Source organism: Leiobunum rupestre, chromosome 4 (assembly GCF_980474605.1).
Source record: "Leiobunum rupestre chromosome 4, qqLeiRupe1.1.hap1, whole genome shotgun sequence".
Lineage (NCBI taxonomy): Eukaryota > Metazoa > Arthropoda > Arachnida > Opiliones > Sclerosomatidae > Leiobunum > Leiobunum rupestre.
The window spans coordinates 72,244,697-72,258,386 of record NC_143387.1 but is presented as its reverse complement, the minus strand read 5'-3'; the positions used below and the strand labels follow the sequence as shown (position 1 = coordinate 72,258,386).

Here is a 13,690-nt window from a genome sequence, read left to right as displayed (position 1 = left end):
CATTCGGATATATGAGCAGTCGGTCAAATGCACCCCACCCCTTAAATTGTCCACTAAGAGACATACTTTGTCTAATTAATCACTGTAACTTTGAGACGTGTTTAGTTTGCTAACCCACTACAAAAACCCTGGTATGTTGTATCCTTCCTTTGGGTATGGGGATTCTCAGTGCTGGAGCTGTCCAACATCAGTCAACTACACTCGGACTGTTGAATATTTTCTACTTAATTATAAATAATTACACCAATAAAAATTGACTCATCAGGGATTTATTCATCCTATAAATGAGAGCTCATCTATAATACAACGATGTGCTTTTTAAAAATTCATAAACAGTAAAGATTCGTCAATCTAAAAACTTTTAACTTCCAAAAATATTCTGTTGTGGAAGGCAGGAATGATTGGTTTTATAGGAATTATTACTTTGATCCATCAAAATACATATTTTGAAAAACAAAGCTAAAGAGAATTAACATTTCTTTTTCCAAACATTAAACAACATTTAACTACAGAACAGCACCGTCGTCAACAATATAAAATGCAATGGCTTAAATGCATAATCTTATTAATAGAGCAACCAGTTTAAAATACATTATGTAAATTAAACACTATATAGTATTTGTTATATAGTTTTTAACCAGCCTTTATATACATTCGTAAATAACTTTTTACGAGAAACATAACTACCAAAATATCAATGAGCAATAAATTATAGTATATACACCTTAAGAGATTGTAAATGTTAAAGGATAAGATGTCAAAAGTAACATTTACAAGTATTTTCTGAGCAAGTCTAAAAAAAACTGAATAGCAGTAACATCAAAAGGTTGTGACAGAGTAAAACTGTAAACAAATTTAATAAAACAATGGTGTTACCAAAACTAAGTACTGTAATGTTCTTTAAAATAAATTGTAAAAATGATGTAAGCAAATTTACATATTGCAATTCACCCTCCCGATACAACAAAATACTCAAGGAGAAGTTACTAATTCGCTGCCTTTTGCCTACACTATGTAGAGTTGGGGTAAATGATATTTTATTTGCTTTAAAAATGAGTTGTTGATTATTATTTTGGCACATCTTTGGCTCAAGAATTTTGCCGCACAATTTAAAAGGGAAAAATTGATTAAACTTGAAGTCAATAAGAGTCTTTCTTAAGTAAATATTTTGAAAGTTGAGGTACCGGTATCAAATGGTTCTAAAATGCCAAATAAAAAAGCACACTTTTCACGTTAAAAAATTTTCACGCTGTTGTCTGAGAGGTAAAGGAACATCGGGACTTCTTATATCCTCTTCTAGCTGCCTGCGTCGTTTGGCCTCTTCACGAATTTTCTTGGGATCCAATCTCTCCAGAGTAGCTACCACTAAATTCAGGATGGAAAGCAAACTTAGAAAAAAAAATACTATTTAAGATCAAGAAACCATTTATGGAAGAATTTTATGTAGTTAGTAATTAAATTCCAAGTGTTAATTGACTTAAACAGAAAATAACTTGAAATTGGAAAAGTCTGGCAAAGATATCATTAACATAAATTGGTTCTTGTTATAGTTGTTATTGCATTGATTGACAAAACAGGGCAACAACGATAGAGCCACAAAAAAATGTATTAAAATATTAACATGCAGAAGTATATGATATACCTATTAGAGATATGAATCTCTCTATACAATGCTTTGAGAAATACATTTCAATATTGATTTACTAAAGCTATTACTTCCTAAAAATTAAGATATCCCTAAAATTTGAATTGTTAAGTAGAGTAATAAAAGTGATAAATTTTGGGTTGTGATGCGCTTTATGCTTCCGACAAATTCGCCCTCATTGAAAACCATCTTGACCCTGATTCATTACATATAGTACATAGTATAGATGGCTATTAAATACTTCTGGTTTTAGTAAAAATTCCATAGAGAAATATTATATAACTTTTGAAAATAAGGTAACAATCTTCAAAGAGCAATCAACCAAAGATTCACTTGATTATACACTAGCATGCAACATAGACATTGCGCATAACTACTACAAGTCACCCAAGGTAAAGGCCTATTCACAGGAGCCAACATATTTTCTCTCTTTTGTTGTTAAGCACAGTTTTCGACTCAAGTAGCAAAACAGATTTTTCTTAAAAACATTTTTTTTTGTTTTCTTTACCTATTGCAATTGGTTTTACAGTTGCAGGAAAATTGCAGACTTAACATATTAAAATTACACTAATAAAGGTGTCCAAGATTATCATTTTCATTAATCAAATGCATCAGTACAAAAATGTGAGAAATTGTGATTTTGACTGTTGTTGGCTAGCAATGTTTTAAAAAATGTTGGCACACGTGAATTGACCGTAGGAATCACTGTTACAGTATATGGTAATTGCTAAAACATTAGTATGAGTTAGCGATTGAAAGAGCAAAACCTGGTTGTTATTTTGGTCCACCACCAAGAAACAGGTATTTTATTGGAAATAAAATGCCCCATATCTTAAAAACAAAATAAATTATCGAACCTTAGTTGGTACTTGGTGGTTCCGCACTAGTGTGAGTTGCTGAAATTGAAACAAAACTAAATTTTATTACAAAAAGTACACATGCGAAAAATTAGCCATGCCCATCATATGTATTATTTATAATCAGGCTGATCCCAAAATGCTAGTGTGAGTGTGAAGTGCAATGCTTGTAATGTGTGCATTGTGCCTTACCAGCTACCATTTTACTTCGTTCCATGACTTCTTTGGCGATCGTGTGGTTCAAAGCCAATAAGTGAGCCCGTTTCTTCTTCTCTTCATCCAGCTTTTTTCTCAGGGTTTCAGTGGGACCATGTTCATCAGCGATGTCTTCGTAACTACAAACAAAAGGATAGTTTTATAGAAAGTTGAAAAATTTGGATAACCGATATAATGTCAGTTTAGGCCAATCTCTATTTAAATTAATTGGATCCCAATATTATGAAGTGGTTTTTATATAATTGGTAAAAATCAGTCTTTCTAAATTAGTTAGATAACAAATTGGTAATTTTAACATTAACTGATTAAAGGCGATTATTCCATATTTTTCCCCAAATTCAAGAGATATGTATATTTACGTCGTTGTTTCGGAGAGCATTTTCCGAATTGTCTCCGCCTTTAATTTCCTCCTAAGTTTTTCAGAGGCAGAGAGCTCTTCTGGAGGTTCTACTTCGATGTAACGTTCCGGTATGACAATTTTTTGCGGTAAGGACAGCTAAAGAATACAAAGCACAAAGGTTAAATATAAGCAAGAGTATCAAGAACAATTAACTTACTTCTCTCTCTATAAGTTTTTCATCAAAGACATCAACCTTCTTGATAGTACTTCGAACAATGTCGGGCGTATTGACAGTTCTCAAACACCTTTCCATGTCCATATCATCACGGGAACGCAAACCTCCCGCAGTGTGCTTGAGCCAACTTTGCTCCAAAGTTGGCTGACTACCAGATATGGTGTAGTGACGGCGTTTTGCTTTCTGGAAAAAAAAAGTATTAAATAAAGAGTTTTAGTGATGTGTGACTAAAACCGCTAATACTGGCATTTCTATATTTCTTAAATGATACTCTTTAGAGATAGCTAATAATGTTGAGCCTTGACATAGATGATATGTCAGTTACTTCGTTTTTTTCTGGTGAATAAGTGGTGAAAAAAATAGGAAAAAGCAGAATTGGTATTGTTTTGCTAATGTTAATTCTCTTTAGCTTTACATAATAATCAGTATTAGAATTTCTAGACAGTACTGATGAACGCAAAAGGGAAAAACTGTTGGAATCTTTGCCTTAAATTTGTACTTTGGTAACTCAGTATCAGTAAAGGTTAAAATAGGTGTTGGTTAAATTGCAATATCAGACCGCAAAAGTTAAAAAAACTATTGAAACATACTTTAAAAGGAGCCCGATAGTCTAAGGAGGAGGAGGTAGTGCTAGTAGTTGTTGTTTGTGACGTAGCTGGATATTGCTGAGGTGGTTTATTCAACATGAACAGAGGAGTGATTGGTGTACGAAACTCTGAAGACGAAGATGACGGGCTACACATTGAGGTTTGTCCACCAAATAACTGTTCCCGTGCGCTTGGGAAAGTACTCTAATGATAGACCAAATGCCAAATTAATTTTTTTAAAGGTTTTACCTGAATTTTGTTTATAATCAACATACTTGAACTTGGGGTGGAAAAAACAATGTGGTAGGTCGATTTTGTGCACCTTGAAAGGGTTCTTGAAAAACTCCATCATCTGTTTCTTCACCATCTTCACTCAATAGTGTGTCTGGTTCTTCAACCAGCCAGACCAAAGAATGGTTATCACCATAGGAAACATTTTTCCGAACCCGACTTCTTCGTTCGGATTCACGTTTCACAATTCGCACGGTTTTTATTTCAGATGGTTTCTCTCGAGGTAAAATACCTGGAAAAACCATACAATGGTAAAAAACAACAATAAAAGTCATTGGAACCAGGAAATTATTTAAAATACTTTGAAGGTACTAGATAACCTTTTAGGCCCACAACCTAAGCTCCTTTTGCAAACATTTACCCAACTGTATAGCGTCATCTAATATCAGTTTTATCTTTCAAAAACAGCTATAAGTTAGGACAGGAAACTGTATATGTATACACTGGGAATGTCTTAGGAAGATTATGGTGGCCCTGGTAATTCCCAAAAAAACTCAATTATTTTATTTTATTAATATTTAATAGGAATATAGTTGTATAGCATGTCAAACAAGAGAAAATTATCAAATTAACCAATCTATACGTCGGAACGCAAAATATTAAGTGGGGTGGCAGCTTAGGAGCAACAAACACAGCACCCCACACAAGGAGAACGCAGCCAGTCAAAAGCCGTGCATTATCTTGTGTACAGTTTTTATTGGTTAAACGTTTTAGCGCCTGCGGTCGTCAGAAGGGGAAAATTCAGAAATTGTCTTCCCCCTTTCCGTAAAAGGTTCAGAGTAAAGGCTTGTCCAATGAAAGTTGTACACAACACTGCGTTAAGCGTGTTTAAAGGCTAGCTGCATTCTCCTTGTGTGGGGTGCTGTGTTTGTTGCTCCTAGGTGGCAGCGTAGCCTTCACACCATCATCAGCAAGGTTCGAGTTAAAATATGTCCCTAACAGGTAGCGTCACTGTTTCAATTGTTATTGAAGCCAGGCCTAGGTAAATTCTGTAAACCGGTCAACTCATGCAACCTCAGTTACCTAAATACGTTCCTGGCGAGACCAAATAAAACGCATACCATAGAATCTTTTCATTCTTTCATCCGCTTCATTAATATCTTGAGAACTATAGAAATCATTGAGCATTTTGTCAGCTTCTGCGCTGTCGAAGGACATTGCAATGTTTTTATCATAACATATAGCTTCAGGTGGAGATTCGACACTACTTTCATTGCCAAGTTTATTATCCTGTAAAACAATAAAGCAAATTATATCCCAAATAAAGTCAACAACAGAATTCAAGCTTACATTAAGCTCCACAGTATTAGCATATAAGGGAGCGTCGTTTCCTTCTTCAAAGTAAATATGGCTGGGAATACAAGCTAAGTCCCTCGTTTCAAACGAATCCAAATCGGTTTCAAAGTAAGTGGTTTGAAATTTGCGGCGTAAAGGTAAAGGAATCGAACCTACGATCAATTAGGATTAATAAAACCAAGAACTATAAAACATTACCAGATAACACCCTTACCAGCAACCCCAGTTGGACTAGCCCTAACTGGAGGACCTAGAAGTGATGGTGACCTGATGGTTAGGCTATGTTGAGATTCAAGCTTCAGGTTTTCTACTTGTTTGGCGACTTCAGTTCTCTGATGGGCCAACTCTTCAATGACTGATTGAACTCTGCCCAATTCTGACTCTAAATTAGCTCTCGCTAATGGCATTTTATCCTATAATAATAACAAAATTAAAAAATGAAGGGGCGCAGTATGGTTTGAATTTCGGTACTTTCTCGCGCTAGTCTCTGGAATTAAAGACTATATTAATGGCAGAAGTACGGAAGGAAACTTACCAAAGACGAATTTTTAAGAGCCTGCTGAACTTTCTGCTTTAACAAAATTATTTCTTTTTCTTGGTTGCCATTTTCTTTGGTTAATTCTTCGATTTTCTGTAAATGAACTCAAAGAAATTTATAAAATTGATTGCTCAACAATACAAAATTTACGTACAGCTGCACTGTGGGCTAGAAGATTATGAACTCTATTCAATTCCTTTTCAAGCAACAGTTGCTGTTTCTTCAGTTTCTGCACTAGCATAGTATTGTCACCAGCATTGCTAACTTTACCCTTGACACTATCAAGAGTCCATTCAAGCATATCCTAAAGCCAGCAAAAGCATTTAACTTAAAATGTCCTTCTAGATAGAGATCAACCATTCTACCTTGTCTTGGTGCAATGACATTAAATTGGCTGATTCAGCGTGATATCCTCTGTTTAATTCGTAAAGATAGTTCATTCCAGCGTTTAAATTTTCAGGTTCCGAACTCTCTTGTTCAACTACGTTACTGGAGAATTCCACTAGGTTTTGTGATGGTGTATAAATTTGTTCCTGACCAACGTAACTCTAAACATTTATGTGATTTAATACAAGTTCTACATACAACCAATAATAATGATAAAAAATTACCATCATTTTAGCGGTAGATGCAGCTAACGTGTGTTTTTCGTGACCACGGTAAAGGGAGCCTAATTTAACCATATTTTCTACAAGATTAACAATTGGTTGAGTCAAATCATACTGTCGTTCTAGTTCTTGAATTTGAGCTTTTAACTCTTCCCAATTTGGGAGGGATTTATCAGTTGAGCCACGACGCCTAAGAAAACATTAATTTCATATTAAGAGCAACAATTTAATGCCTAAGGAAGTTTAGTTTAAAGCACTCGTTTAAATTTGCAAGCTTTTAACATTAACTTTTCACACACTTTCAAAAAAGCTTGAAATCAAACTAAGCACTCAATTTTTGTTTAGGGAAAGAAAATCATGTTAACTAACGTTCTACTAATAACTTGAGCGCTCTCCAACTGAGCATTGCATTTTTCTCTTGTTTTAACGACTCTCGCAAGAGTGCGACGCAACTGTATTAGCAGTAGGACTAATTCCTCATGCTTTTCAAAAAACAAATGGTCAAAAATTTTGCGGGTTAGTTCGTTAGTTTTTCAAAATAAAATCAACGCATTAGTTAGTAATAGAAAAAACAAAACATACAGATTTTTCTAAAAGATCACCAGCTGAGATACTAAGACGTTTGCCTTCTCGCGAAAGTCCTTGAGATCTTTGTATTAGTCGTCGAACTTTTGAAGACTGATAAAATTACAACAGATATCTTAACTGTTAAAGTGGTTACAACAAAAGCGTAAAACAACGTACGGTCTGTTTATGAAGTTCAGAATCGGATGAGTTTAAGCCATCTTTGGTCAGGCCCGATAGATGTCTTACTCGAAGTCCCATTTGTTCGTCAGAAACGCTAGAAGTACCAATTATGCTATCCGCTGAAAAATCACGTTGAATACTTAGCAAACGTCGACTAATAACAAATTAAAGGGTGCCATAAATTTAACAACGATATAAAAATAAACCCAGCCTTGTGATTGGCAATTATTTATCTAAACCGAAGACACTGAAATAATAAAAATTAAAAAAAAATTAAAACGATAACTCCTACCTAATTTCTGTTGCGTGGAGATATCAGACGACGAGGAATCAGTGGACACATAGCCGCAGTAGTCAGGCTGACTTAGCGGCGGACCCCCCGATTCGAGGAGGGTGTTGGGTTTAATCGAAGCTGTTGACTTCTCCTCCAAGGTACGCGTGTTGGTGACGATGGTGGTGGTAGATTCGGGGTTGACTGTGGTGACTAAAGCCTGTTTTGGCGAGACTGGCATCCCCTTGACTTTGTTGGTACAGCCAACAAAACTCTTCTCGCCCAGGCCTTGCGCTAAAAAATGACGCTGACTTTCCCTTCGAAGTATATTTTCATCCAAATACTCAGAGTCCGAATCCCTCTCGTCCCCCAAGGAGTTCAAAATTAACGTTCTTCCGCCAGAATTTCGGTGATCTTCGCGCTGCGCTACCGAATCGATTAACTGAGCTCCGATTCTTCTAGCCTCTAAAGAGACGTCGCTATCGGACACCGTCGGAATAGATTGGCAATCGGGGTCCCACTCGTAGGGAGGCGACAACGGGATTTTAATATCTTCTAATTGGTCCACAGAATCCTCGATTTGGACGTGACCACCTTTTCTCATAAAGTCTATATTTTCGTAGTACGGTTCCTCCTTGTCGAAAGACGGGGGTAGGTCAATGCGGGCCTCGGATGGCGGTCTGTCTTCCACGGTAGGACCCAAATCGACAAGACCTTCCAGAGATCGCGACAGTCTTCTCGTCAGCGTGTTGGAGCTACCGTTGCGACCAGGTGTTAAATTCTCGTATTCGGGTTCGTTAGCGCGATAAAAGTTGTCGAAATCCGGGGTGGCCGAGCGTTTCTTCAGTTTCGACAGGGTTGAAGACTGGTGCGTTTTCTCCAGCGTGTGTCCGGCTTCATACTTATTGCGTTCCGCGTCGAGGAATTTTTTCGACTCTGGGGACAGTAGTTGTTCCAACGATGCCCTAAGTTCCCTGGCCATGGACACCGAAACGCTTTCCTCGGTAACAGTGGCGTTGTTCAAAACGACGGGCGGCTCTTGGATGACGTTAACTTTACGACCGATGTCTCCACGGGCGTGGCTGGGGCTGACGTCCCTTACGTTATTCAGCAAGGCACGGCTACTTCTTGGCGAGATGTGAAACTCTCCCTGGAGGTGGAGCTGATGGTCCGGAGGATGGGGCGCTTGCAAACCATTCGGTAACAGGTCCGAATAATAGTACGGCGCCGAAGAAGCCGCCGATATCCGCCTCTGGGCGTCTTCGGGTGATTCGTAAGGAACCACATCTGGTGGGGTGGGATAAGTACTTTTATTCTGAGTTGTAGTCGACGAACTCGCCGCGGCGCTGCTATCGTAAGACGAGCTTTTGGCATGCTTCGAGGTGTTAGCGTACTGTATCGGAGTGGTGTTATTAATACTAGCGTCATTCTCGAGGGAGGTATCGTCGCTGTAACTATGCAAAGGCTTAATGTGCAAGTGGAGTTGGGATTCGATCTGGGAGTCGAGAGACAGTTTCGGTTTGGTACGTACGGTATCGAGGTTGTTAAACGGACTCGCGGACAGTTGACTGGCGGAGTGAGAGTAAAATTTTAGTTTCCCCGGTTCCTTGCCTTCCTTGTAGATGCGAACTTGCTTCAAATTGACGGTCGAAGACAGGGATGACGTCCCCTTCTCGATGGGCGATTTATAAACGAACTCGGTACATCGCCGTTCATCTTCGTACACTTTATAACGCTTGAAGTCGTTCAAGGAACAAGGCGAGCCGTCGTTGGGAGGGTTAATATTCCTGGCGCTGGCTGGTTCCACCATTGCCAAAGAAGGTTCTTTGCTAATCTCTTCTATTTTTACGGGATTATCGCCGTGCGGAGAGTATTTCGGTATCAGGGGTAAGGCTCTGGACTGGTCGAATTGGCTGTCGGATTCGGTAAGCGAATTTTCGCCCAGTAGAATTTCTTTCTGGTACGACGGCAAGCCGTTCCTGCTGTTGCGCGGTGTGTCGAAATCCCTGCTGGCTTCGTCGTCGGCGTCCGAAGCGTCGGTGTCTTTACGGACATTCTCTTCGTGGTTCAGTAAATCCGGTATCGACTCTTCTACTTCTAAACCGGAGGGCGACTCTTTTACCAGCGGCTTACCGTCATCCCACTGTCTATACGGCGTCATGGAATACGGTTCTTCGTAAACGGGACACTCCTCCGAGGATTCCGCCTTATTCGGCGTCATTTTGACGTTCTGCCAGTTGGGTTTCTCGTAAACGTTGTTACTTGACTCGTCAGAGCTGCTGTAACTGTTCCGTTGTCCGGCGTAGTTCTTGGGTCTCTTCCGCTTACCGAAGATGTCGTGTAAGAAGCTGGACGGTGGCGAGGCTGGTTCGTTATAAACGGGTTCCACCTTAGGCACCGCGGTCGTAGGAGGGTTGAAGTTGTTCACGATGGAATCTTCGTCCATCGCGACGTACACGGCTTCGTCCAGCGACTGTTTCCCTTTGGTCATGGTTAAGTACTCCTCCTCTTCTACATTGTCGTCCGCGGCGGTCGAACTGTCGGCCGGATCTTTATTATCGAAGACGAAGTCTTTGCTCTCCGCTAGACTAAGACGCAAAGCTCCTTTGGTGATTATTACTTCGTCCACTCGCTTCTTCTCCTTTTTGGTATCGGCTGTTCTGCGCAAATCCGCCAAGACGGAAGACAGCGGCGACAGAATGATGGGAGCCGAAGCGATGGAGCTGTCTTCGGTGGTGGAATTCGAGTCTTTCTTGCAGAGACTCCGACCGACATCCGTGTCGCTGCAGAATTGTCTTCTTTGGAACGAACTTTGCCAGTTCAGTTTGGAATCGTTGGGAGATGGCGAATGGTGAACCTTGTCGGGGCATTTGATCGTTATCTTTCCACTCTCGTTATTGGCGAAATCGGACGGCGTCTTGGCGTAATAGTCCTTTGGTGAAGCGGAGTCGTAGCTCAGTTTATAGGCGCAATCTAATTCGCTTTTCGATTTCTCCTTGCGCTCCTCGGCGTCTTGCGGGCCGGTCCCTTTGGTCAGTAACTCCCCGATGCCGATGGCGGGTGGGGAAGTCTTCTTGGAATCGTCCAACGTTTCCACCGACGATTCGAAATGTTTGATCCTCAGGGACACGATGTTGGCCGGCGGGGCTTCCCTTTGTTTGGCCAACAGCGTCCGCATCTCTTCGAAACTGTAATTGCGCTTCGAGGAACCGTGGCTCTTGGAATCGGAAAAATTTCGCAGCGACGTCTGACGGTGAAATTCGCCGAAATTTTGATCGGAAGCGTCGATCATGTCGCTGCTATTGGACCGTTTCAAAAGCGGCTCTTCGTAGGAGCGGTTGGCGGGGTAGGGTTCGAGATCCAATTGGCACAAATCGGGCTTCTGACCGCCGTAGAAACGCTCTTTACTGGAAGAGTGACGGGGCAAACTTTGACTTCGAATCCGATTTTTGTCTCGGGCCACCGTCGGGAGCCCGATATCCCCGAATCGACGGTCATTTTCGTCATCCACGTTGGATTCGATACCGTCACCCAAGGACCGTTCCTCCAAGTTCATCGCGGTCACGCCGGAATTGGCCGAGTTATTTTTGGTTTTGGAGTAGAACAATTGCGAGGCTCGGTAATAATCTTCTCGACGAATGTAATAATCTTTGTTCTCGTCTTCGGCGTTATCGTTCAAATTATTTTCGCTGTGGGCTTGACTAGATAGTTTACTCAGACCGATTTCGGAGCTTGGCGGCGGCGTTCTGTATTCGGAATAATCGGACGCTCTTTTCTTAATCGCGTTTAAATTAACGTAATCCGGCGAAGGAGCTTGCGCCGCTCTATTCTCTTCCGCGTTCACATTTTTGGATTTGGCCGAATTGAAAGGTTGCGAGGGACGTCGTGTTCTACGATTTCTTTGTTTAGTTTCGTATTCTTTTATACGGACGATATTTTTATCAAATTTAATTTTTTTGGCCGAATTTTAAATACGAACAAAAAAAAAAAGGTTTCACACAAACACAATAGATAGAATTTCACACAAAGACAAGTGGTAGGGGAAAAATAAAAAAAAATGTACAAAAATAAATAAATATTTTCGGTAAAATGGTTTCGGGAGAAAATTTCGTCATGCGAACGTAGCGGAAAAGATGGAAATAAATCGAAAAACATGCATCATTTTATTTTATACGAAAGATGAAAATTTTAGAAAATTCACTTCGGTATTTTCGAAGAAATACTCGTAGTGATTGTTATTGTTGAAAATTGAGGTTTTAATATTTTGCCAAAAGATAATTTTAGAAAATAAGTAAATTAAAAAAGATCAGTTTAGACAAAATACCCATCACAAGACATCGTTAAATGTCCACACAAAAATACGAACAAATCAATTTTGTTGAATTATTTTTCTAATAATTATTTCGCAAATGTCAAATAGACACCGAGTGATGAAAAACCAATTATTATTATTATATTTTTCGTGTGGACATTGTGTCAGCTTACATCGTATTTTCACCTCAAAAATAGAGAAGCCCATAGACTAAGTGCCAACACCATTTTGTTACCGAATAGGCACCAAGTAGTAATTGAAAATGTCTCACCTTCATCATCGGACGAGTAGCTGGGATGGTGTCCCACTCGGTTTAGAGACGCGGATGATTTTCTCAGCTCTTCCGAAATGAAACGAAATAAATGGGCAAAAGTTAATTTCAGACTTATTTATATGACAAATTGCTGGTTATGAACTGAAATAATAATATGGTGAAAATGTCAGCGTTAGGCCCGAAATGTGGGAAGCTTCATAGGTCCAAGGATAATAGGTCAAAAATTTAATTCGCACAAAATGTCAATAATTCTAAAAAATTAAAATGTTAAAATTTCTAAAAAACTAAAATGATTTCTAAAAGACAGAAATGTTAAAATTAGAGAAATTGTTTTAAAAACCAAAATGTGAAATTTAGCAAAAATTTCTAAATGCCTACCCCCCTTTATGGTAAGAAAACTGAGAAAGGAAGTAGTCGTCCAACTCACCGGGTATCCTGGCTTGGTTGTGGATCTTGTAATGATGTTTGGGCTCCGTTTTGGCGTCACCTTTGCAAGCGGCGTCGTCGTTGCTGCTTTCGATGGAAATGTTGACGTCCGCCGCGACTGTTGTCGGAGGAAGAACGTCTCGCGGGGGTCTCGCCGGATGAGCGACGGAGGAGGGAGGCGGAATGGCCACGAAGGCCTGTTGAGGCGTTTGCTCGTAAAGAGGCTGCTGCTGTTGAGGCTTCTCGCCGGCGACGTGATGCTGCTGCTGAGGATGATACGGAGGTTGGTTCTCAATGTCGTTCGACGATTTGGAGAAGGCCAGAGGGCCGTAGCTGCCACTGTGGTGGTAAGGCGAAGGAACCATCGGATCGCCGCTGCCGTTCTCTCTCATCATTAACCTGGCTTCGTGGTTCTCCAAATCTTGCAACACCTGAATCAGTTTAATCAAGTCCTTTAGCGAATAATCGACACTGCGTGATTATCATGATTATTACAGGGTTGAAACAAAATTTTCAGATTAAAGCCTGGTTTTCACTTGGCGGAAAATCACCGACAGAAAGTTTGACGTCGGCGATATGGTTTTCGACGTTTCGCTCACTGTCGGCGTTTTAGCATTTTCACTTGGCGTTTTTTTAGGGCGGAAATAAAGCGATTTTTTACTGGCAGCGAGTTCGTCGGTTTTCTCTGATAGTGGAGATTTAAGCCTAGGCCTAAAAATGGATGATTTATCTGATCATAATAGTGAACTATTGATTAAAGCTCATGTAAGCATTTTAAATTTAATGTTATTTTACATGATCTATCGTGTTCAAAGAAATATGAGTTATGAAAGATCGGTTTGTGTGAAAGAAACATACTGGAAAAGAATGCAACAAGGTTATCAAGAAAAAAAAACACCTTCCAAAACACAGAAAAGCACGTGGCCATCCCCCCTGACGTCACAGTCACCTTTCGAAAATAGTTTTTGATTGGTTGAAAAAGAGCGAAATCGCCCAACTGAGCGAAAAAAATAGAAATGAAAATCGCCACACAAAACCGAAAACCGA

General features: G+C 39.8%; 1 protein-coding gene across 3 annotated transcripts in view; it reads right to left on the bottom strand.

The window, feature by feature from the left end:
* Positions 1–267: 267 nt before the first annotated feature.
* Positions 268–13,690, bottom strand: part of kmr (pleckstrin homology domain-containing family A member kramer) — a 73,153-nt gene continuing 59,730 nt past the window's right edge. Inside the window, exons 7-26 of one of the 3 annotated variants that reach the window (XM_090174186.1) lie at positions 12,645–13,074; positions 12,215–12,283; positions 7,653–11,549; positions 7,358–7,479; positions 7,196–7,291; positions 6,983–7,095; positions 6,617–6,803; positions 6,371–6,553; positions 6,160–6,309; positions 6,003–6,098; positions 5,682–5,880; positions 5,462–5,619; positions 5,233–5,401; positions 4,156–4,403; positions 3,884–4,084; positions 3,276–3,476; positions 3,078–3,214; positions 2,695–2,837; positions 2,503–2,541; positions 1,227–1,365 (exon numbers count right to left, since the gene is read on the bottom strand). In XM_090174186.1, coding sequence (XP_090030312.1) covers positions 2,504–2,541; positions 2,695–2,837; positions 3,078–3,214; positions 3,276–3,476; positions 3,884–4,084; positions 4,156–4,403; positions 5,233–5,401; positions 5,462–5,619; positions 5,682–5,880; positions 6,003–6,098; positions 6,160–6,309; positions 6,371–6,553; positions 6,617–6,803; positions 6,983–7,095; positions 7,196–7,291; positions 7,358–7,479; positions 7,653–11,549; positions 12,215–12,283; positions 12,645–13,074 — 6,837 coding nt within the window. In that variant the 3' untranslated portion in view covers positions 1,227–1,365; position 2,503. Of the gene's footprint in view, positions 1,366–2,502; positions 2,542–2,694; positions 2,838–3,077; positions 3,215–3,275; positions 3,477–3,883; positions 4,085–4,155; positions 4,404–5,232; positions 5,402–5,461; positions 5,620–5,681; positions 5,881–6,002; positions 6,099–6,159; positions 6,310–6,370; positions 6,554–6,616; positions 6,804–6,982; positions 7,096–7,195; positions 7,292–7,357; positions 7,480–7,652; positions 11,550–12,214; positions 12,284–12,644; positions 13,075–13,690 lie in introns of all 3 variants that reach the window. The other 2 variants (XM_090174185.1, XM_090174187.1) reach the window with 2 other exon arrangements.